Source organism: Somniosus microcephalus, chromosome 11 (genome assembly GCF_052327205.1).
Source record: "Somniosus microcephalus isolate GS21.2 chromosome 11, FLI_Smic_1.0, whole genome shotgun sequence".
Taxonomy (NCBI): domain Eukaryota; kingdom Metazoa; phylum Chordata; class Chondrichthyes; order Squaliformes; family Somniosidae; genus Somniosus; species Somniosus microcephalus.
In genome coordinates this window covers 169729501-169755626 of record NC_140997.1, presented here as the reverse complement: position 1 = coordinate 169755626, position 26126 = coordinate 169729501, and the positions used below count along the sequence as shown (strand labels likewise).

Sequence of the window (26126 nt, the reverse complement as noted above, 5' to 3'; positions counted from 1 at the left end):
TCCCAGGGGTTGGTACTAGGACCACTGCTTTTATTGATCTATATTAATGACTTGGACTTAGGTGTAAAGGCACAATTTCAAATTTACAGATGACACTAAACTTGGAAGTATAGTGAACAGTGAGGAGGATAGTGATAGACTTCAAGAAGGCATGGACAGGCTGGTGGAATGGGCGGACTTGTGGCAGATGAAATTTAATGCAGAAAAGTGCGAAGTGATACATTTTGGTAGGAAGAATGAGGAGAGGCAATATAAACTAAAGGGTACAATTCTAAAGTGGGTGCATGAACAGAGAGACCTGGGGGTATATGTACACAAATCATTGAAGGTGGCAGAGCAGGTTGAGAAAATGGTTAAAAAAGCATACGGGATCCTGGGCTTCATAAATAGAGGTACAGAGTACAAAAGCAAGGAATTTATGATGAACCTTTATAAAGAACTGGTTCGGCCTCAACTGGAGTATTGTGTCCAATTCTGGGCACCGCAATTTAGGAAGGATGTGAAGGCCTTAGAGAGGGTGCAGAAAGGATTTATGAGAATGATTCCAGGGATGAGGAACTTCAGTTACGTGGATAGACTGGAGAAGCTGGAGTTGTTCTCCTTAGAGCAGAGAAGGTCAAGAGGAGATTTGATAGGGGTGTTCAAAATCATGAGGGGTCTGGACAGAGTAGATAGAGAGAAACTGTTCCCATTAGCAGAAGGGTTGAGAACCAGAGGACACAGATTCAAGGTGATTGGCAGAAGGACCAAAGGCGACATGAGGAAAGGCATTTTTACATAGCGAGTGGTTATAATCTGGAATGCACAGCCTGAAAGGGTGGTGGAGGCAGACTCAATCGTGGCTTTCAAAAGGGAATTGGATAAGTACCTGAAGGAAACAAAATTGAGGGCTATGGGGAAAGGGTGGGGGAGTGGGACTAGCTGAAGTGCTCTTGCAGGGAACCGGCACAGACTCGACGGGCTGAATGGCCTCCTTCTGTGCTGTAACCAATCTATGATTCTTGTCCCTGATCTTCTTTACTTTGATGAGCACAATATTCACCCAAGATGAGAGTCCTGATGGACAGTTTGCTATTTTTAAATTGAATATCTTTTTTTAAACCAGGTTGCAAAAGTCTATTTTTCAAGTGTTTGGCACTGTTTTTGATTAGTTTTCTGAGCCACACAAGGTTTTCAAAACCAACTTAACCACAGTGTGGAGACTCAGAACATCTCTTGAGTTTTGCAAATTTGAAATCCCGTGCATGCACCAGAATTGATTTGTATTGCACCATTCTGCAGTTAGCTGCCACTGCTGTCCAATCCTGCAGCAGCTAGCTGGCCTTCTCTGATCTCTAGGGTTTAGACGATTCCTAAATGGATGCAAAGACAGTTTGATCAGCTGGGCTGCGAGGTGTGTGAGTGAAGCTGAGTGAGCTGATGCTGCTCAGCTGTCAGAAATTTGTGGTGGTTTACGTTTGAACTTGTCACTTGTGGTAAATTATATAAAGCCAAAAATGTTACATGTTACAAAGTATTGGCGTCAGAGAGAAAAGCACATCAGATCGCACATTGTTATTTATTATTACATTGTACCTGAAGAGACAGTGCAGCAACATCGGAGAAAGCTTATGGTGTGGTGTATCCTGACGCCTCAGAAAGTTATTGTCCATTTTATTGAAATTACTATATCTATTATCCATCTATTTAATTTACAAAAATGTCAGCATTTGATAAAGTGCTGCATAACAGATTTATTCGGAAAATAGAAGCACATGGTATTAAAGGGACGATGGTAGCTTGGGTGGATAGAAGGCAGAGTGTAGCGGTGAATGGATGTTTTTCTGACTGGAGTGAAGTATGCAGCTGTACCCCCGGGGGTCAGTGTTAGGACCATTGCTTTTCTTGTTATATATAAATGACCTGGACTTGGGTATAGGGAGTACAAATTTGAAGTTTGCAGATGATACAAAACTTAGCAATGTAGTAAATAGTGAGCAGACTTCAGGAGGACATAGGCAAACTGGTGAAATGGGCAGACACATGGCACATGCAAGTTCATGTGAATCAGTTGAAGTGATGCACTTTGGGAGGAACAACATGAAGGCAGTACAATCTAAATGGTACTGTTTTGAGGGGGGTGCAAGAGCAGAGGGATGTGGGGTGCATATTCACAAATCTTTGAATGTGGCAGGACTCGTTGATAAGACAGTTAAGAAAGCATATGGGATACATGGCATTGTAAATGGGGCATTAAATACAAAAACCAAAGAGATCATTCTAAATCTTTACAAATCACTGGTTAGGCTTCAGCTGGAGTATTGTGTACAACTCTGGGCACCACACTTTAGGAAGGATATCAAATTCTTGGATAGAGTACAGAGGAGGTTTACCTGGATTGTACCAGGGATAAGGGACTTCAGTTATGCAGAGAGATTAGAGAAGCTGGGATTGTTCTCCTTACAGCAGAGAAGGTTAAGGGAAGACCAAAAAGACCAAAATTATGAGGGGTTTTGATAGAGCAAGTAAGAGAAACTGTTTCCTCTGGCAAGTGGGTTGGTAGAGGTCACGGATTTAAAATAATTGGCAAAAAAAACTAGAGGGGAGATGAGGAGAATTTTTTTCACAGCGGAGTGTTAAGATCTGGAATACACTAAAGAGTGGTGGAAGTAGATTCCATAGGAACTTTCAAAAAGCAAATGGGCATGTACTTGAGGTCAAATTTGCAGAATTATAGATAAAATGCCCAGGTGTTGAACTAAATTGGACAGCTCTTTCAAAGAGCCAGCACAGGCACGACAGGCCAAATGGCCTCCTCTGTGCTGTAAGATTCTGTGATTCTATGCATTTTCACCACACTTCCTGTATCACACTTTCTTATATGTCAATATTTGCAGCTGATCAATTCAACTGCTGTATTTGTAAAATAACAACTAACAACTCTAATATATGCAGTAAAGATAAATATACCAATAAAAACAAAGAAACTGAACCAATTAATAAAATAAATCTAACTGCAATTTGACTTCAATGTAGGGGGCATGATTAATAAGTTTGCAAATGATACAAAAATTGATGGTGAGGAAGAAAGCTGTAGGCTGCAGGAAGATATTAATGGACTGGTCAAGTGGGCAGAAAAGTGGCAAATGGGATTCAATGTGGAGAAATGTAAGGTAATGCATTTGGGGAGGGCTAACAAGGCAAGAGAATACATAATAAAAGGTAGAATACTGAGAAGTGTAGAGGAACAGAGGGACCTTGGAGTGCATGTCCACAGATTCCTGAAGGTAGCAGGACAGGTAGATAGTGTGGTTAAGAAGGCATACGGGATACTTTCCTGTATTAGCCAAGACATAGAGTATAAGAGCAGGGAGGTTAAGCTAGAACTGTATAAAACACTAGTTAGGCCACAGCTATAGTACTGTGTACAGTTCTGGTCACCACATTACAGGAAAGTTGTGATTGCAGTAGAGAGGGTACAGAGGAGATTTACGAGGATGTTGCCAGGACTGGAGAATTTTAGCTATGAGGAAAGATTGGATAGGCTGGGGTTATTTTCTTTGGAACAGCGGAGGCTGAGGGGTGATTTAATTGAAGTGTATAAAATTATGAGGGGCCTAGATAGAGTGGACAGGAAGGGCCTATTTCCCTTAGCAGAGAGGTCAGTAACCAAGGGGCACAGTAATTGGTAGAAGGATTAGAGGGGAGTTGAGGAGAACTTTTTCCACTCAGAAGGTAATGGGGGTCTGGAACTCACTGTCCGATAAGGTGGTAGGGGCAGAAACCCTCATTGCAGTTAAAAAGTACTTCAATATGCACTTGAAGTGCTGTAACTTTTAAGGCTACCGACCAAGAGCTGGAAAGTGGGATTAGTCTGGATAGCTCTTTTATGGCTAGCACAGACACAGTGGGCTGAATGGCCTCCTTCTGTGCCTTAAACCTCTATGATTCTTTGAGTTCTTTCTATCAAAAGCATTTACCAAAGCAGGTCGGAGATAAAATGGGTGAAGCACGTGTATTCTTCAGATGATGCTCAGCACGGTGTATCTGAAAAGCTAGACGCACAATTGTGTGTTGAGCTTCAAACCGAGTGAGTAACCTGTAGTTCTTCTGTTGCAATAATGTGGTTTTGTTTGTGTTAACATTCGTATCCCAAACTACAGCTGAACTTAGTCATGGAGAGGGAAGTCTTACAATAACATGAAAGTGGACTGGGTCACTAAGGACTGATCTAGGTCTGAGTAGCATGCTGCACACAAAAAAATGAATAATTTTAAATGATTTGCTGTAATACGCAAGAATAGAGTTTTGAATCTTCACAAGACTAAAGACCTTCTGCAAATATATATGAATGTCTATTTGTAGGGTACAGTGCGGGTGTGAACCAGTTAAACTGTCCGTACTACACTCACTCAGATGGATAGTACAGCCTCATTTCTCTCCAAGTATTCTTAGACATCAAGTAAGGCAAGTTACGCCAAACAAATACTGTGGAGAGCTGGTCTCCAAACTGTTCAAAATATGCCAAGTGGAAAAAGCAGCTAAATGAATAAAGTGCCATGCTGGTGGCAATTTACAAAGGATTTGCATTTCATCAGGGATTTCTCAAAACGAATGATTTTAATGCACACAGGTTGTGATAAATAGAGGATTTTTTCAGCTTGATCCAAGGGATCTTTAGAACAGCAAGCACTATATGATACAATGGAAATGATATTCTGTTTTTCAAACATTCAACTGGTACTGTTATAGATTATTAGAATTACTTACTTTATATCCAGTCACTTCAGATTCATTTTCCATTGCTTTGACATGATCCCAGTTTAAAACAACTCTGGAGCTAGCTGATTCCCACCGTATTTTTCCAGGTGCTTGACTTGGTGCTGCAAGATAGTGAAATAGTGAGTCAACATAACATATCAGTGAAAGTGTCCCGTGAGTGCCAGGAGCTATGTGTTTTACGTGTGCTGGAATTCTAAAGCACAGTGACACAGAACTAACATCTGCCTGTCCAGGTTGATGTAAAAGGTCCTACTCTGACATTTGAGATGGAACAAGGAGTTCTGGCTAACAATTATCACATCACCAACACAGATTAACTGGTCATTCATCCACCTGCTGTTTGTGGGACTTTGCCTACACAACAGCAGTGACCACACTTCAAAATGTAATTCATTGGCTGTGAAGCACTTTGGGGTGTCCTGGGAATGTGAAAGGTGCTATATAAATGCAAGTTCTTGATTTCTTTCTTTAGTTCATAAACTCAAGATTATTTTTCTGAAGAGAAAAAGAAAAATGTTGAACGCTGGAAATCTGAAATAGAAACAGAAGGTTAGGTTAATGTTACAGGAGCACCCTTTGTCAGAAATACTTTTATGAATACAGTCACTGATACATTACTCAAGGAAACAGCTTCAAATAAGGCAATTACAGGTTTTCACTATCTCGCAACTCATATTAGGGGATTTGGGAGGCTCAGGTTGACAAGAAATCCATTTATAAAACACTTCAGTATTGAAGTAATTTATCATTCTATTACTGAAATACTCACGCGGTTTCTTAGTTGTGACATTAACTGGAAGACTGGCAGGTCCTGTTCCAGCGCTGCTATATGCTTTAACCACCAGGTAATACAGGGTGCTGCCCTTTAATCCTGTGACCCTTGCTGAAGTGATGTTTCCATTTGATCTCAGTTTGTCTGCTGTCTCTTCATTCTCATCATCTGCCCAGTACCATATCTTAAGAACAAAATACAAAAGAATCAGGAACAAGTAGGAATTAATTTGAAGCAGAGCACCCTGTCACAAAACACCGAATTCAATAGAAAACTGTAAAAACCGTGCCGAAAAACTGATGGCAGTGCTGTACAGCAAACAGTGAAGCCATTATTGTTATCAGACACCACAGCAAGACATTCAAGAGAGACAGTGACTGATAACCTCCTGCCACTGTTTACAACTAACCTGATAAAATCATAATTGCAAAACAAATTGAGAAAATGACCTATAACCTGTGCAATACTGTGATCTGTAAACTCCAGCTTATGTGACAGCAAAAGCTGTGAAGGAAGGCTGAGTTTTGGGCGCTCCTGCTAATATGTTTATTAGTATTTAATTATTCTCAAATAGCAAAAAAAATGTCCAAGTTGGTTAGTTTCACATGGTAGCTATAACCGATCAGTATACAATCAGCAGTCATTTACATTAAAAAAATCTAACGGAAATCATAAGCAAAAACATAATGACAGTAACTGGGATGAACAAATGTGTTAGGTAAAGATGGCATTTAAAGCACATTTACTCTGTATTTTTCAGTGGTTGCTACCATCTTCTGCCAGCTTCTCTGAATCCACAAGTACAGCTCCTCCACTGTGGAGAAGTGATAACCTTTTGAAAGTGTAACCCTTACATTCTCAAAGACACAGGGCCCACCTGTAATTTTGCTCTAATTTCTCTGTCACATTTACTTGGGGGATAGGTTATTCCAAAGTGGCACTTTTGAACAATAATGCCCATCAATTAGTTCCATTTAGGACTTTGTTCTGCAGACAGTATTCTGTAAATGAATTAGATGCCAATGAGCATCTAATGGTCAGATATAAGAGAAAAAAGTTAATTCCAGATGGTGCACCTGAATTGAAATGAGATTAAATGAAAACAGTTTCTCAAATTGGGTATTTTAAAATTAGTCCAAAAATTTCTGGATATTGCCCAAATTCACATTTAAGTCAGCCTTCCTTTATAAAGAATGTTATGTGGGGAAGCACAAAATTCCCCTCTGCACACGTGTCGTCATATCCCTATGTTTCTATCCCTTCAAAATTGATAGTAGGTGAGCGACTACCATTTATACTGGAGAGACACAGACTAAGGTAGGTGCCTATTTGGATTTTAATTAATAAAAATAAGAATACCTACCTGCTCAAGTATGTCTGTGGGACAGGGAGGGGAGAAGGTACACTCTAATCTCCAGCAGTGGATGAGCACCCATCAATGCCAGGCTGATAATCATGTCTCCAAGGAGTCTACATCTGCACCAATGTTCTCTCTAATTTTTATTTGGCTCACGCGGCCCCTTTAACGGGCTGCGCGCACCATTCAAAATTCCACACACGCATAGTTTTTCTATTTAAAAGCTGGCTCACTGGCTGCGCGGGACCTTCAGAGCACTGTGCGACCGTGCAGCTTAAAGGGAACATTAATCTGCACCCAGAAGTGTCAACATAGGATATAGGAGTGTGTTGCAGTACATTGAGAATGTGTCTGTGGTGCAGACTTGTGAACTGCTTGGTTGATGGGATTGAGATGAAATTCTTGGATATGGCTTTCTGATTACTCAGATTTTGGACTCCTAAAGCTGAATTCAAAATGATATCCTGCAGAAACTTTAATTCTCATCATCAATGCCAAGGAATTTTAGCTGTTCAGAAATAATTTTACGGCAATTAGGTGCATTAGGCAGCATACATTATTTGGACAGTGCTTGGCTTTTCAATGTTTTATGGTATTGCAGTAACTATATTTCAGAACTCGCTTAAAAATGGATTTTGTAATGATTTGAGATCCAAGAGCTCATCTTCGTTAAGGAAGGTAGACAGTCAAAGTAACTTTTCTTTCAATTTATATAAAACCCTTTGAGCAGATCAAAGTTATTGCAAACATAATTGCCTGCAACCATACTATTTCTATTTGATTTAGAAATTTCTGATATTAAAGTGGAAGCTGTTGCAAGTGGGAGTTCAAAATATTTAAGAAATGGCTCTTTCTATTAAAGCAGATAGAATTTTACACAAACAATTCTATGGGCATTCACTCAGTAACAATAGATCTAAACCTATCTCCTCACTTACTTAACCTTGATATAGATTGACCTTTTGCCAATTACTTAACAGCAAAAGACAATTTGTACTGTGTAATATATCATCATTCTCTCACATTCATTAAGCAGACAACTCTTTGCATAAAAATGAATTTGCTTGTTTTCCCACTAACTCTACAGACCAGTGACTTGACTCATTACAGATTCATTTTAAAAGATAAATTATTCCCCAAAGACCCTGTTGATTTACATGAACTTTAGCTGTAATTACACGGATTTTTTCCATCCTTCAGAACTAATTATAGAAACAATTTTTCTTACCTCATAACCCCGCACTTTTCCTTTGCTTGTCTCCCAAGGAACAGCTTCCCAGAAAACTTGCACTTCTGAAGCTGACCGGCTTCTGGCTGAGACATTGAATGGTGCTACAGTGGGTTCTAGGTTACAAGGAGGAGAAGCCCATTAGCACTCGAGGGACAAAGCCAACTCTAACAGTATTAACTCTCTGATGACCTTGGGTCGCCAGTCATGATGGCAACAGGTAGTTTTTCTCAGCAAACCTGTGAGAAGAAGTATCTGTATTTCAGGATAACAGTTTAATGCTATCTAAGTGAGATTCATTGTTATTAATGAAATTCATAAGAGGCCATTAGTGAAGTTGGAAACCATGGGGCTGCCGACATCAAGCTCCATCTAAATTATAAATCCATTTCAGAATTTTGCAATCCCACACACACAATAATTTACTTATTACAGGCTAGATTCTCCTCATCTTTCACAAAAAATGGGAGAAATGCTCAGTTTCATAAAAAATATGACCATTAAATGTGATATACCTATCAATTCATCCAATGAAAAGCGACGAGTTAAGATAGTAACTATAGGTTTTTATTGGCTAAATAACAGAGCCCACCCTCGTGGGTGATCGGGTCCAACAAGGAGGAATACCAGCCAGTCGACCACCTTTATACCTGGGCAAGCAGGCGGAGTCATGGGCGGAGTCAGCTGTGGTCAGCCCAGGTATAACAGCGTGACAAGAGGTGACCTTGTGTAGTGATACAACAGTGTAAACAGTGATAACCATAGTGTAACGATATAAACAGTGATAACCATAGTGTAACGATAGTGAACGATAAAAGTGGTTTACCACATTCACCCCTTGTTTAGATTTGAGTCCGGCGGGGTGAAGTGTGCTACCAGTTTGGGTATGTCAGTCTGTCCGGAGGCCTCGTAAGTCTCTCTGATCGGCGCAGCAGCAGCGGCGGTGATGCAGTATCTGATGTTAATGCTGGTGTCTGCGTGGTCGGTGAAGGCTCATGGGGTTCCGGCATGCCGTCTACCTGGGGTGGATTTGGGGGGGTGGTGGGGGGTAACGGTGGTGTCTCAGGGGTGCCCGAGGGTGCAAGGTCTCGTAAGGAGACTGTGTCCTCCCGCCCGTCTGGGTATGCCACATAGGCGTACTGGGGGTTGGCGTGCAGGAGGTCCACCCTCTCGACCAGGGGGTCCGTTTTATGGGCCCTCACGTGCTTTCGCAGCAAGACGGGCCCCGGAGAAGTCAGCCATGTTGGTAGCGAGGTTCCCGTAGTCGACTTCCTGGGGAAAACAAACATTCGTTCATGGGGGGTGGCGTTAATGGCCGTGCAAAGCAGTGACCAGATGGAATGCAGCGCTGCCGGGAGGACTTCCTGCCAGCGAGAGGTTGGCAGGCCCTTAGACTTTAAGGCTAAGAGAACGGCCTTCCAGACAGTCGCGTTCTCTCTTTCCACCTGGCCGTTCCCTCGGGGGTTGTAGCTGGTGGTCCTGCTTGCAGCAATGCCTCTCGCTAGTAGGAACTGGCGAAGTTCCTCGCTCATGAAGGATGAGCCCCGGTCGCTATGTATATAGTTCGGGAACCCGAACAAGGCGAAGAGGTCGTTCAGGCATTTGATGACCGTGGTACTGGTCATGTCTGGGCAGGGGAAGGCAAAGGGGAAACGAGAGTACTCATCAATGATGTTGAGGAAGTACACATTACGGTCAGAGGACGGGAGGGGCCCCTTAAAATCGATGCTCAAGCGCTCGAAGGGGCGGGTGGCCTTGATCAGGCTTGCTCTGTCCGGCCTAAAGAAATGCGGTTTGCATTCGGCACAGGTTTGGCAGTTCCTGGTCATGGTCCTGACCTCCTCGATGGAGTAGGGCAGGTTGCGGGCCTTAATGAAGTGGTAAAGTCTGGTGACCCCGGGGTGGCAGAGGTCGTTGTGGAGGGTCTGCAGTCTATCAATTTGCGCGTTGGCGCATGTACTTCGTGATAGAGCATCTGGGGGTTCGTTCAGTTTACCAGGTCGGTACAAGATATCATAATCATAGGTGGAGAGCTCGATTCTCCACCTCAAGATCTTGTCGTTCTTGATTTTGCCCCTCAGCTTGTTATTAAACATAAAAGCGACTGAACGCTGGTCGGTGAGGAGGGTAAATCGTTTGCCTGCCAGATAATGCCTCCAGCGTCGTACTGCCTCCACGATCGCCTGGGCCTCCTTCTCGACCGAAGAGTGTCGGATCTCAGGGCCCTGGAGGGTCCTTGAGAAGAAGGCCACAGGTCTCCCCGCCTGGTTAAGGGTTGCTGCTAGGGCGAAGTCGGATGCATCACTCTCCACTTGGAAAAGGATAGACTCATCCACCGCGTGCATTGTGGCCTTAGCAATGTCTCCCTTTATGAGGGAGAAGGCTGCGCACGCTTCTGCCGTCAGGGGGAAGGAGGTGGACTTCATGAGGGGTCTGGCTTTGTCCGCATAATTCGGCACCCATTGGGCATAGTAGGCGAAGAGCCCCAGGGTTCTCTTCAGCGCCTTTGGACAGTGGGGGAGGGGTAGCTCCATGAGTGGGCGCATTCTTTCGGGGTCGGGGCCGATGACCCCGTTCTCTACTACGCAGCCGAGAATGGCGAGACGCGAGGTGTTAAACACACATTTCTCCTTATTGTAAGTGAGGTTCAGCCGTTCGGCCGTACGGAGGAATTTCTCCAGATTAACATCGTGGTCCTGCCGGTCGCGGCCGCAGATGGTGACGTTATCTAGATAAGGGAACGTGGCCAGCAGCCCGTTCTGGTCAACCATCCGGTCCATCTCCCTTTGGAAGACCGAAACCCCATTGGTGACGCCGAAGGGAACCCAAAGGAAGTGGTAGAGGCGGCCATTCGCCTCGAAGGCGGTATACTGGCGGTCCTCAGGGCGGATAGGGAGTTGGTGATAGGCCGACTTAAGGTCGATGGTGGAGAATACCCGGTACTGTGCAATCTGATTGACCATATCAGATATGCGGGGAAGTGGGTATGCGTCCAGCTGGGTGTACCGGTTTATGGTTTGGCTGTAGTCGATGACCAGGCGGTTTTTATTGCCGGTCTTAATGACTACGACCTGGGCATGCCAGGGGCTGTTGCTCCTCTCGATGATGCCCTCCTTCAGGAGACACTGCACCTCAGAGCTAATAAAAGCTCTGTCCCCGGCGCTGTATCGCCTGCTCTTGGTGGCGACGGGTTTACAGTCGCGGGTGAGGTTAGCGAACAGGGAGGGGGGCGGGACCTTGAGGGTGGATAGGCCGCAGGTGGTATGCGGTGGGCGGTTTAAAGGCTGCTGGTTGTCGACTGTGAGTGGGGGGAGGGGTCCACCGTATGCCAAAGTGACACTTTGAAGGTGGGATTGGAAGTCCAGCCCTAGTAGGACGGCAGCGCAGAGCTGGGGCAGGATGAGGAGTTTAACATTTTTATACTCCGTGCCCCTAACCGACAGGGTCACAACACAGTAGCCGCTGATGTCTGTAGAATGGGACCTCGACGCCATCGAGATCCGGTTGTGCGTTGGCCGGACAGTGAGGGAGTAGTGGCTCACCGTGTCTGGATGGATGAAACTCTCCGTGCTTCCGCTGTCGAACAGGCAGGTCGTGGCGTGGCCGTTTACTTTGATGTCCATCATGGACTTGGACAGGTGATGCGGGCGAGCTTGGTCCAGTGTGACGGAGGCTAGTGTATGGCTGAGCGAGCTGCTGTAGTCTGCGGGTGAGGCGGTGGTCGGGTCTGGAGGCAAGGTGGCGGTCGAGTGTGGTGGACAAAATGGCGGCGCCCACGAGGTTGAATAAAATGGCGGAGAAGATGGCCGCCCCCACAACTCACATGAGGCACTGCTGGTGTCGGTGGCCTTGATCAAAGATGGCCGCCCCCACGACTCACACGAGGGGATACTGGCATCTGTGGCCTTGATGAAAGATGGCCGCCCCCACAACTCGCATGAGGCACTGCTGGCGTCTGTGGCTCTCCCCCTGCAGGCCTTAGCGAAGTGGCCTTTCTTGTGGCAATCGGAGCAAGTCGCATTTCTTGCAGGGCAGCGCGTCCTCGGATGTTTCGCCTGGCCACAGAAGAAGCAGCCGGCGGCCCGATCGCGGGGCTCCGATGTTGCAGCCGGTACCGGGGGTGGCGGTCCCGATCGGTTCTGGGACGCCGACGCTGAGGTAGGTCCCAGAGGCGGCGGTGCGAGGGGTATTGCGGCCGGGGTCGGGCCGGAGTCCCAGGGTCGCGCAGCACAGTACCTGGAATACGCCTCGAGGTCCCGATGGGCCACTTCCAGAGAGCGAGCGAGGGCTGCAGTTGTCTTCAGGTCGAGGTCCTTTGATTCGAGCAGTCTTTGCCGTGAGTAGTCGGACCGAAGGCCTTTCACGAAGGCATCGCGGATATTCCCTTCAGTATTTTCTGCAGCCGTTACAGCTTTAAAGTCACAGTCCCTGCCGAGTGTTTGTAGCGCCCGTAAAAATTCATCTACAGACTCTCCTGGCTGTTGTGAGTGGGATCTTAGGAGATGTCTGGCATACATAGAGTTTACCGGGCTCCGGTACTGCTCTTTCAGCAGGTTGAGGGCGTCCTCGTATGTAGTAAGGTCCTGGATGATTGCAAATACTTTAGGGCTCACTTGGGCGGTCAGAACTCTTAGTTTGGATCCCGGAGGCATGCCGGATTCTCCCAGGTAGGATTCGAAACAGCTCAGCCAGTGTTTGAAGTCGAGGGCTGAGTTCGCTGCCTGTGGGTTTAGATCCAGGTACGGCGGTCGGAGGGCTCGCAGCCAGGCCGGCTGCTGTGGCTGTTGTAGCTGGCCGTTTGGCTGGTCGTTTGGCTGCTCCGATCCACTCATTTCAAAATTTAGCCAATAAAATTGATATACCCATCAATTCATCCAATGAAAAGCGACGAGTTAAGATAGTAACTATAGGTTTTTATTGGCTAAATAACAGAGCCCACCCTCGTGGGTGATCGGGTCCAACAAGGAGGAATACCAGCCAGTCGACCACCTTTATACCTGGGCAAGCAGGCGGAGTCAGCTGTGGTCAGCCCAGGTATAACAGCATGACAAGAGGTGACCTTGTGTAGTGATACAACAGTGTAAACAGTGATAACCATAGTGTAATGATATAAACAGTGATAACCATAGTGTAACGATAGTGAACGATAAAAGTGGTTTACCACAAAATGGAACTGCAGGAAAGCCAGATTTGGAAAATGGCACTTCCTGAAATTATAATTTTGTTGCTGTGAATGAAAAATAGCACCCGATCATGGTGCAAACCAACTTTCAATGCTTCACAAGCATCTAACCAGCACTTAACTGGTTTAAATATCAAAAAAGTTTGTCATTATAGCTGTGGAGTCCACAATTCTTGTGGATAATGACTTAATACCAATTGAGGAAATAAAAACAATTTAGTAACCAGGCCTTGTATGTACCAGTAACCTCTGTAATGGACCACCACAATCAGAAGAAGGCTACCAAATATGCTAAGGAGGCAATAAACATAGCAAATTTGTCACTAAAAAAGTAAACTTGATATCAATTACTCAAAGGATCTGGTAGAGAATTCAGAAGAAGCTGCATGCCTTAAAAAAAGAGCTCAAAGGTAAGTCGTGGATATTACTGTAAAATGGCAGCACAGGACATATATGGACATGAAGGAAAATAATAATTGCAAAAGATGTTGTACTTAGAATTGGCAAGTTAAATGGAAGTGAAACGAACAAATTAAATGATAAATGCCATGGTGGGGAAGAGCATATATTGCAGGAAGATACTTCCATGGGCCAAATCACCCTGTCTCAATCTCCACTGCTCTTCGAAGGACACAGCCATGTGGACCATAAGAAGAGAAAGAACCCTCTAAGTAGGAGCAAGCAATAGTTCTTTTACTCAGGAGGGAGTGCCCGGAAGCCTTTGGGACTACAGAGGTTGGAGGGGCGTGCAAAACTACTGGTATGCATCATATATCGTATGATTTTTTACAATATATATTGCATTAACTATCCATTCACAAGACTTGTGTACCTATTATGTAATAGCGCATGTAATGACAATACAAGTAACATACGCATGGTCCTGGACTAGTTTCGATCGCCTAAGGGGGTCGGAGAGGAATTTCCTAGATCTATTTTCCCTAATTGGTCTTCTATCTGTTTATTTTCCCCTCCCAGACAATTGTGTGGCTGCTGGTGGGTGAGGGGGTGTCTAATCTTGATGCTTCAGGCCTGTCAGGCAGGCTTGGCGGACATTACTTCTGTATGTTTGCATATACCTTGAGGTGGCGAATTCAAGAGCAGTATTGGTAGAGGCCTGAGACCAGCTGGTCTGCCCACCAATATGACTGGTTAATAGTGCATTAAAGAGAGAATTAAGATCATTTCAAAATTGCAATATTTAAATATTACGCAAAGATAGCACAGCAGTATGGGATTCTGCAGCACCAGTATGTCGTGCTATGAAATGGTAGCATGCAAGTTGATTTCTTCATTCTGCTGAATTGTTAAATATATCCATGGGGTTCTGAGGAGATGCTGAGCAGAGGCCAGCTGCCTTCAAAGAGAGAATAAGAAAATAAAAGAATTGGAATAAGAATAATCATCTGACCACTCTTGTATACCTCTCATTAGCTGACTGAAGTGCAGCACTTGCGGAGGCTTGGGTGAAGATGACGTATCTGTCCCTCTGAATGACAAGCGACGTGTGGGCACATTAAAACTAGGGAGAAATATAGCAAGACAAGGGAATTTCATGCCCTCAAAAAACAGAAAGGGCCAGAGTTTGCTGTCAAAATAATGGTGATGCTAATGGCACTTGTTGTCATTTACGCATAAATGCTACAGCAACTTCAGGCGAGGAGCAGATGTGCGGTTAAATGCCAATATCGAAAGGTTGCTGTCCGAGTTGTGCTGCTCCACTGCTAGCTTTGCAAAAATGCATCTCGCTGTCTGCCTCAACTTTGACATGCATTGAATGGCATGAAGTGGCTGTATTTGTGTAGTAGGTACGAACGAAACTCGCCACAGAAAGTTAAGTCTTGTCATTTCAAGCGTAAGTACCCTTTTAATGATGTAATAATTATTAATTACTGCCAATCAACCTCTCTGGTACTGAAAATTAACTATTAAATGTGGAGTATTGTTGTTGGTGATTTTAAGAATGTCAATTTTTTTTTTAATGTTCCTGTCCCTCTTTTCTTTCTCTCTTAATCCAATCTTTCTTTCTCTTTATTTCTCTTTCTGTACCTGATTTTGTATTGAATTCACCCACTCTAACTTACGCTTCCTTCTCAGTCCTTGCTCTGTTTATTGCTCAATCCTTCAATCTGATTGGTTAAGGAGATACACAGTTGCTTGCCTTGTTCACTCAGATCCAATTTGCTCCATTTCCCTTGATGCTCTGTTATCAGCTCGCACATTCAGCAATTTGCCACATAAAGAATTTAAAAATCTAAACATGCAAGAAATGAGCCGATATGTAAAGTAACAGCAAGACAGGGGATAGTAGCATAGTGGTTATGTTACTGGACTAGTAATCCAGAGACCTGGACTAACAAGTTCAAATCCCACCCTGGCAACTGGGGAAATTAAATTCAGTTCATTAAATAAATCTAGAATAAAAAGCTAGTATCGGTAATGGTGACCATGAAACTACTGGATCATTGTAAAAACCCATCTGGTTCACTAATGTTCTATTGACCTATTTGTGACTCCAGACCGCAGCAATGTGGTTGACTCTTAACTGTCCTCTGAAATGGCCTAGCAAGCCACTCAGTTGAACCAAACCACTGGAACAAAGTATAATAAGAATAAAACCGAACAGGCCACCTGGCATCGACCTACGCATCAGATTCAGACATGACAAAGGCACACTTAACCCAGTCAACCCTGCAAAGTCCTCCTCACTAACATCTGGGGACTTGTGTTAAAATTGGGAGAGCTGTCAAGCAACAGCCTGACATAGCCATACTCATAGCCTTTCAACCAACATCCCAGTCTCCTCCAGCACCATCTCACCAGAAGGACAGTAGTACACAGTGGGGGAGGGAGTGGCCCTGGGAGTCCATGGGGACACCGGACCCCATGAAGTCTCAGGTCAAACATGGGCAAGAAAACCTCCTATTGATGACCACCTACTGCCCTCCCTCAACTGATGAATCAGTACTCCTCCATGTTGAACACCACTTGGAACAAGCACTAAGGGCACAGAATGTACTCTGGGTGGGGGACTTCAATGTCCATCACCAAGAGTGGCTTGATAGCAACACTACTGACAGCTGCCAGACTGGGCCAGCAGCAGGTGGTGAGAGAACCAACATGAGGGAAGAAGCTACTTGACCTCATCCTCACCAATCTACCTGTCACAGAAGCATCTGTCCATGACAGTATTGGTAGGAGTGACCACCGCACAGTCCTTGTGAAGATGAAGTCCCATCTTCACACTGAGGACAACCTCCATCGTGTTGTGTGGCACCTCTAGCAGCTCAAAACTGGGCATCCATGAGGCACTGTGGGCCATCAGTAGCAGCAGAATTGTATTCCACCACAATCTGTAAGCTCATGGCCTGGCATATCCCTCACTCCACCAAGCCAGGGCACCAACCCTGGTTCAATGAGAGTGCAAATGACAAGGCTGAAGTGGCTTCAGCCAGAAGTGCCGAGTGGATGATCCATCTTGGCCTCCTCCTGAGGCCCCCACCATCACAGAAGCCAGTCTTCAGTCAATTCGATTCACTCCACGTGATATCAAGAAACGGCTGAGCGCACTGGATATAGCAAAGGCTATGGGCCCTGACAACATCCTGGCTGTTGTGTTGAAGACTTGTGCTCCAGAACTAGCCGCGCCTCTAGCCAAGCTGTTCCAGTACAGCTATAACACTGGCATCTATCCGAAATGTGGAAAACTGTCCAGTTATGTCCTGTCCACAAAAAGCATGACACATCCAATCCGAACAATTACCGCCCCATCAGTCTACTCTCAACCATCAGCAAAGTGATGGAAGGTTTCATCGACAGTGCTATCAAGTGGCACTTACTCACCAATAACCTGCTCACTGATGCTCAGTTTGGGTTCCACCAGGACCACTCAGCTTCAGACCTCGTTACAGCTTTGGTCCATACATGGACAAAGGAGCTGAATTTCAGAGGTGAGGGGAGAGTGACTGCCCTTGACATCAAGGCAGCATTTGACTGAGTGTGGCATCAAGGAGCCCTAGTAAAATTGAAGTCAATAGGAATCAGTGGAAAACCCTCCACTGGCTAGAGTCATTCCCAACACAAAGGAAGATGGTTGTGGTGGTTGGAGGTCAATCATCTCAGCCCCAGGACATCGCTGCAGGAGTTCCTCAGGGCAGTGTCCTAGGGACAACCATCCCCAGCTGCTTCATCAATGACCTCCCCTCCATCATAAGGTCAGAAGTGGGGGTGTTTGCTGATGATTGCACAATGTTTAGTTCCACTCGCAACTCCTCAGATAATGAACCAGTCCATGCCCACTTATAGCAAGACCTGGATGACATTCAGTCTTGGGCTGCTAAGTGGCTTGTAACATTTGCGTCACACAAGTGCCAGGCAATGATTATCTCCAACAAGCGAGAGTCTAACCACCTCTCCTTGACATTCTATGGCATTAGCAGCACCAAATCCCCCACCATCAATATCCTGGAGGTCACCATTGACCAGAAACTTAACTGGACCAGCCATATAAATAGTGTGGAATCAAGAGCAGGTCAGAGGCTGGGTATTCTGCGGTGAGTGTCTCAGCTCCTGACTCCCAAAAGGTTTTCCACCATCTACACGGCACAATTCAGGAGTGTGATGGAATACTCTCCACTTGCCTGGATGAACGGGTCCAAGGAATCGGATATGATGCTGCTTATGTGTGTCATGACCAGCTTTTCCAGGCACTTCATGGCTATGGATGTTAGAGCCACGGGACGATAGTCTAGAAGGACAACGGCAGCAGGCGCATGGGAACACCACCACCTCCAAGTTCCCCTCAAAGTCACACACCATTCTGACTTGGAAATATATCGATGATCCTTCATCGTCGCTGGGACAAAATCCTGGAACTCCCTACATAACAGCACTGTGGGAGTATCTTCACCACGCGGCTCACCATCACCTTCTCAAGGCTAATTATGGATGGGCAATAAATGCTGACCTTGCCAGTGACGCCCACATCCTGTGAATGAATAATTAAAAAAAAGACACCCTGGACTCTGGTCCACGCTCTCCAGCAGTTAAACTGACAGTTCCATCACTGAATGTCCTGTTCTCTTAAACTCTGCATATTAATGTTTAAGAGACATGAAACAAAGTTTTATTTTGTTACCATATGATTATCTACCAATTTTTTTCTTATTCTCTTTCTGAAGGCAGCTGGCCTTCAAATTAATTAAAACAAAAGTTTGAATTAGTTAGACAAATTTGTCATTTGTCTGCAGATTCATGCTTCCACCTACCAATCCTTTTTCCTTCATCGGGTGGCTAAAACCCACCTCTGATCTTGCTCTTGCCCATCATCTACATGTACATAGGAGTCACTGGATAGTTACCAGGAGAGGGAATGCTGACTGACTTTTCACCTCCCTAGTTAAAGGCAGTGGGGTGCTGCATTGTTGGAGGTGTTGTCCTTCATGTGAAATGGCAGACTCTATTCCTGTCTCTCTGTTCCAGTGGGTATCGTGGCACTATTTGAAGGACAGCAGGGAGCTCTCCCAGTCTTCTGGGCAATATTCCTCCCTCAAACATCCCCATCAAAAACAGATTGACTGGCCATCATCTTATTTGATATTGCAAACTAGCTGCTGTGTTTACCTACATAACAGCAGTGACTTTACTTCAATGATTAATTGATGTGAAACGTCGGGATTTCTTGAAAGATGTGATACAGTATTTTGTAAGTTAATTTCAAATGTCTTTCTTTCTTTCCATTCCAGGCACATTGAGGCCATTTGTTGTGCTGGCTAAGATCAACCAACTCAACTCAACTCAATGGAGGCCAGGAATCAAACTTAGGATTTTCTGGTCATTAGGCCTTTGTACCAGATAATGGGCCCTGAAGTTGCGGTGTGTATGACGGCGTACTCTCAGAATACATTGTCGTATTCCTTTGGAAATGCCCTGCAAGTTCGAGATTTCCGCATACGTTAGCGCATGCGTGAAATACGGAACTTGCGGCCTGTCAACGAACGTCATCGGCGGGGGGCCCTGAAAAAGCAATCGCTGGCGCAGAGTTGGGCTATTTGCCCAGCGACTAGCCAGCAATTACGCGCGGAAGTCTTACGATTGATGCAAACAGGTGCAGGGCTTCTTTGCATCAGCATAAGGGGATATCTAAGGTTTTAATTAAACATTTTCATAACTTAAATAATGCACATGCACTGTAGTAAATGAGTTTATGCAAATATTGGCCATGATTACACTTTTAATGATGTATAAAATTATCAAAAAATCAAATTTTCAGTGAGGTTGGTGGAATGAAGGTAATTATGAATAAAATTCCAATTCTCTACATTGTATAATTATTAGATTTAGGGATTCCATTGCATATCATTAGACGATTCCCTTGGTAAATGATTGAAATGGAATTCTGCTTATTGATTGGCGGATCGGGCGCACGTGATCCCAGGTATGCTACCACACCGCCTGCGTCCCTGGGATCCGTGGGTCATTACGCTGCCCTCTGCCTTGAGGCCTGAGACTGCAACCTCTCTCAGCCTGGCCGCCAGCAGGTACTTTCTGAATTGTTTCGTGGGTCGGAGGCGTACTCCAACCGCCCAATGTCTGAAACACTAGACTATCGGGGAGTGTTTTTTTACTAGTCACATTTTTCACTATGAATTAATCACTGCGTGCAGTAAACATTACCATGATTAAGTGATTGTATTGACTAAAATTAACCTATTGATGGTTTTGCACTTAATGTATGTAGAAGTGAGACACACTTCAACTACAGCTCAGTACTTTCCTCTACAAGAGAAATACTACATCACAAATCTGCCAAATATATTCAGCTGGTTGTCTGCTGAGAGTTTGTGATTTATGAAAGATATTGGAATTATTATATTCAACAGCTATAACCACAGGAGCTTTAGGATTTGTAAGCAACATATGATTTATTCAACCTTGCTATAGTGATTGCAATATGCTGCAGGGTATAATTTAAGATACAATAACAAATATTACATTAATGCCACTGCATTCAATTTAATTATTTCACTGAATCACTTGGCACAGGCAAGTCACTTTTTGTGAGCATACATTAAAGAAATGAGAACCTTGTACTATCTAAGCATGGCAGCTTTGCCAGAGTACTCCACAAAGAGCAGAACAGAAAGCCATCACAAATTACGACTACACAAAAATGACGGGCAGGAAAAGACCAGTTGGTTCATCAAGGCTGCCCCACTTTCAGGATCCCTGAAGCCTTGTGATTAGACACTTCCTGCCTCTGAACACCCATGTAATCTCCTGGGAGAGACTAAAAAAACCAGAGAAATTATCAAAGACCAAAAAGGGAAAAGTAATCTGGCAACTTCATCTCCGATTTCCTCAGGCGATTGAAACCAGTCCAGGAAATTACATTGACCATGCTTATGTTAATTGATAAATTGCTTACCTTTTATAAAATGTCTCTACATTTAAAATAAATATTTGAGGTAAATACCTGGATACAGTGGACTAGAAATTCATGTACTTACTGCCACTCCGTAGCGCCATGAAGTGGCGAAAAAAATGGAGGCCACCGCTCTTTTGCCAGCTGGTGGCAGGTCCTGCGGTGGCCGCCATTTTTCACCCTCCCTTTGCGCTGATGGTAATTGGCAGCGCTCTGGAAAAGAAATGGCAGCTTGGTGACGTCAATCGGCATGCAACGCCGACTCATCATCACCACTCCAAACTTTGACCCTAGTGCTGAATATTGCGCTGGGTCCTAAGCACGCCAGGTAAACCTGGCCTGCAAGTAGACTGAGAGTGGCGATGTCTGCAGCTCTTAAAGGGACACACACATCTTTCAGGTAAGTTTGGATTTAAGCTTTTTGACTGATTTTATTTTGATTTTATTAAAGTAGTAGCTTGCTGCAATAGATGTTTCAAGTTTTTTTTAAAGTGTGTGGGGAGTGCTGCTGGCTGCTTGCAATGGTAAAAAAAAGGCTTGCAATGGTAAAAAAAAGGCCTCGAAGAAGACAGAAAGTGAATGCTGCAAATACTCAGCAGGTCACCTAACATCTGTAGAGAGAGAAACAGAGTTCACATCTCAGGTCGAGATGCTGCCTGACCAGCTGAGTATTTCCAGCATTTTATGCTGTAATTTCAGATTTACAGCATCCGCTCACAGAGGAAAGAGGAAGATTCTGAAGAGGTGGAAGCAGAAGGAAGGATGTAACCCAGACAGCCCCTTTCTGGCTGGGATATCCAGGATGGAATCATCCACCTGTGGTTCCAGTGACCACAACCCCAATTCCCCTTTCAACATTTGTCCCGCACCTTACCCTCCCTCTGTTACTGACCATCACAGCATCTTCTTGGCCACAATGCTGAAATAAAAGCCACCACAAAACAAACGTTGCAATCCCAATTTATACATCTATCCATCCAGTGTAACATCAAGAAATCAACTCATCACCCTTAAGCGTTCTCTTAGTGACAGTCTTGTGTGTGCCTCTGCCGATCCTACTCATGTCATGCAGTGCTACCCCAGTGGCTACAGCATGGCTGGTGGAAGGCTGCTGACTTTCAGTGGGGGACACTCCAAATGGCCTTGCTGGTCGACCTTGAGGTGCTGGTGACTGGTGCTGTCAAATCAAGTAATGGTGTTTCTTCTTCTTCTTCATACTCCTCTCCCTCTTCTTGATTAACCACTGGCTGGGCAGGCTGCATTTCTTGGGTGTGTGAAATGGGGAATGCAGAAGGGCAGAGTTGTGGTGACGGGAGGGCGGGAAAGCAAGAGGTGCATGCCAGAAGGAGGATAATGTACAAGGATATCTGCATCTTGTATCCTGTTAGCCCCGCCGCTGGCCAAGGTCTCAGCCATGCCCCTGCCAAGAATGGCCTGCACCATCTCCTTCAAGGGGGTGAGGTCAAGGGGGTGAGGTGAGGCCAGGAATGGGAGATATGCCTTGTGATTGGTGCAGATTGTTGGTAGGTGAGTGATTTGGGGTGGGGGTCGTGCATTGAGCAGTGTCCATAGAAACTAGGAGCAGGAGTAGGCCATTCGGCCCCTCGAGCCTGCTCCGCCATTCAATGTGATCATGGCTGAGCATCCAAATTCAGTGCCCTGTCCCTGCTTTCTCCCCATATCCTTTGATCCCCTTAGCCTTAAGAAATATATCTAACTCCTTCTTGAATATATTTAATGAATTGGACTCAACTGTCTTCTGTGGTAGAGAATTCCACAGGTTCACCACTCTCTGGGTGAAGAAATTCCTCCTCATCTCAGTCCTAAATGGCTTACCCCTTATCCTTAGACTGTGACCCCTGGTTCTGGACTCCCCCACCATCGGGAACAGCCTTCCTGCATCTAGTCTGTCTAGTTCTGTTAGAATTTTATAAGTTTCAATGAGATCCTCTCTCATTCTTCTAAACTCTAGCGAATATAAGCCTAATCGACCCAATCTCTCTTCATACGTCATTCCTGCCATCCCAGGTATCAGTCTGGTGAATCTTCTCTGCACTCCCTCCATGGCAAGAACATCCTTCCTCAGATAAGGCGACCAAAAGACCACAATACTCAGGGTGTGGTCTCACCAAGGCCCTGTACAACTGCAGCAAGACATCCTTGCTCCTGTACCCGAATCCTCTCGCTATGAAGGCCAGCATACCATTTGCCCTCTTAACCATCTGCTGTACGTGCATGCTTACCTTCAGCGACTGGTGCACAAGGACACCCAGGTCTCGTTGCACTTCCCCTTTTCCCAATCTATTGCCATTGATAATAATCGGTCTTCCTGTTTTTGCCACCAAAGTGGATAACCTCGCATTTATCCACATTATACTGCATCTGCCATGCATCTGCCCAATCGCCCAACCTGTCCAAATCGTACTGGAGTTTCTCTACATCCTCCTCACAGCACACACGCCCACCCAGCTTTGTGTCGTCTGCAAACTTGGAGATATTACATCTAGTTCCCTCGTCTAGATCATTAATATATATTGTGAATAACTGGGGTCCGAGCACCGATCCCCACTAGTCACTGCCTTCCACTCGGAAAAAGAACCGTTTATTCCAACTCTTTGCTTCCTGTCTGCCAACCAGTTTTCTATCCAATTCAGTACCTTACCCCCAATCCCATGTGGTTTAAATTTGCACGCTAGTCTCTTATGCGGGACCATATCGAAAGCCTTCTGAAAGTCCAAATACACCACATCCACTGGTTCTCCCTTATCTATTCTATCAGTTACATCCTCAAAAAATTCCAATAGATTAGTCAAGCATGATTTACCTTTTGTAAATCCATGTTGAGTTTGTCCGATCCTGTCACTGTTTGCCAAGTGCTCTGCTATTACATCTTTTATAATGGACTCTAGCATTTTCCCCACTACCGATGTCAGGGCTACTGGTCTATAATTCCCCGTTTTTTCTCTACCACCTTTTTTAAATAGTGGAGTTACATTAGCTAACCTCCAATCCATGGGAACTGTTCCAGAGTCTATAGAATTCTGGAAGATGACCAGCAATGCATCTACTATTTCTAGGGCCTCTTCCTTAAGTACCCTAGGATGTAGATTATCAGGCCCTGGGGATTTATCGGCCTTCAATCCCATCAATTTCCCTAACACCATTTCCCTACAAATACTGATTTCATTCAGTTCCTCCCTTTCATTAGACCCTATGTTCCCCGACATCTCTGGGAGTTTATTTGTATCCTCCTTTTGAAGACAGAACCAAAGTATGTATTTAATTGGATCTTCCATGTCTTTGTTCCCCATTATAAATTCCCCTGATTCTGACTGCAAGGGACCTACGCTTGACTTCACCAATCTTTTTCTCTTCACATATCTATAGAAGCTTTTACAGTCAGTTTTTATGTTCTCTGCAAGCTTACTCTCATACTCTATTTTCCCCCTCTTAATTAATCTCTTTGTCCTCCTTTGCTGAATCCTAAACTGCTCCCAATCCTCAGGTTTGCTGCTTTTTCTGGCCAATTTATATGTCCTCTCCTTGGATCTTATGCTATCCCTAATTTCCCTTGTTGGCCAATGTTGAGTCACCTTTTTTGTTTTATTTTTATGCCAAACAGGGATGAACAAATTCTGTAGTTCATCCATGCGATCTTTAAATGCTTGCCATTGCCTATTCATCGTCAACCCATTAAGTAACATTCCCCAATCCATCCTAGCCAACTCACGCCTCATACCATCATAGTTTCCTTTATTTATATTCAGTACCCAAGTCTCTGAATCAACTACTTCACTCTCCATCTTAATGAAGAATTCTATCATATTATGATCGCTCCTCCCCAAGGGACCTCGCACAACAAGATTGCTAATTAATCCTTTCTCATTACATAATACCCAATCTAAGATGGCCTGATCTCTAGTTGGTTCCTCGACATATTGGTCCAGGAAACCATCACGTATACACTCTAGGAATTCCTCTTCCACAGTATTGTTACTCATTTGGTTTGACCAATCTATATGTAGATTAAAGTCACCCATGATAACTGCTGTGCCCTTATTGCACACATCTCTAATTTCCCACTTAATGCCATCCCCAACCTCAGCATTACTGTTTGGGGGTCTGTATACAACTCCCACTAACGTTTTCTGCCCCTTGGTATTTCTCAGCTCTACCCATACAGATTCCAGATCATCAGAGCTAATGTCCTTCCTTACTATTGTGTTAATCTCCTCTTTAACCAGCAATGCTACACCTCCTTTTTCTTTTTGCCTGTCCTTCCTGAATATTAAATACCCCTGGATGTTGAATTCCCAGCCTTGGTCACCCTGGAGCCATGTCTCCATAATGCCAATTATATCATATCCGTTTACATCTATTTGCACAGCTAATTCATCCAACTTATTACAAATGCTCCTCGCATTAAGACACAAAAGCCTAGAAATTCAGTATCACCATGTTTGGGGCGCTACAGTCGAGCGTGCGCTAAATTTAGCACCCGGCGCAACTTAGCGCCACCTTCAGCGAAATTGAGTTGCTTCGCCCCAAGAGGTTCTTGCTGCGCTAAAGCAGGCGCTGCACGACTATCCTAAGGCGCTAAGCCGGATAGGCAAGGCGCTACCACCGAGGGTGGGCGCAGCGCAGGTGCGGCCAGTTAGCGGTTGCAGGCAGACACGCTGGCGCCGGTCACCTCTTAAAGGTGGAGGGTCGATTTGGCTTGCAGCCACGCCCTGCACATTGGAGCCCTGATTCTCGGCCTGGACAGACCTGCTGCGACATCGTTACGCCTACAACCATGGAGAGGGCCAGGGAGCGAGCGCAGCGCTTCAGTGAGGGGGCCCTGAAGGCTCTGGTTGGCGCAGTGGTGCGCAGGCGACCTATCCTCTTTCCGGACAGTGGCAGGAGGCCGCTGCCCAACGAATATCGAAAAGCTTGGAGGGAAGTGGCATACAGAGTGACCTCCAGCAGCATGGTACCTAGGACTCCAACGCAATGCAGGAAGAAGTTCAACGACCTCACTCGGGTTGTCAGGGTGAGTACCCTTTCCAGTATCCTCTTCATCCCTTCATGTGCACCTCACTCTATGGCCAAAGGGTCCTGAAAGCCCCAATGCTCAGCCCTCATCCAACACCTATGGGCCTCTCATGAAAATCACATGCCCATTCACCACTTTACACACTGGAAGGGCTATTTGACCATGGGAGGCAGTGCAGCCAAGATCAGGGCTTTACACTGTAAGGGCTATTTGACCATGGGAGGCAGTGCAGCCAAGATCAGGGCTTGACACTGTAAGGGCTATTCGACCATGGGTGGCAGTGCAGCCAAGATCAGGGCTTGACACTGTAAGGGCTATTCCACCATGGGAGGCAGTGCAGCCAAGATCAGGGCTTCACACTGTACTCA

General features: G+C 45.1%; 1 protein-coding gene across 5 annotated transcripts in view; it reads right to left on the bottom strand.

Annotated features, from left to right (window-relative positions):
* LOC147110976 (contactin-4-like) overlaps positions 1-26126 on the bottom strand; it is a 2035446-nt gene that overhangs the window by 205812 nt on the left and 1803508 nt on the right. For 4 of the 5 annotated variants that reach the window (XM_086001414.1, XM_086001417.1, XM_086001415.1 and 1 more), the window contains exons 19-21: positions 8119-8234; positions 5531-5717; positions 4750-4862 (exon numbers count right to left, since the gene is read on the bottom strand). In XM_086001414.1, coding sequence (XP_085857540.1) covers positions 4750-4862; positions 5531-5717; positions 8119-8234 — 416 coding nt within the window. The remainder of the gene's footprint in view (positions 1-4749; positions 4863-5530; positions 5718-8118; positions 8235-26126) is intronic. The other variant, XM_086001418.1, reaches the window with a different exon arrangement.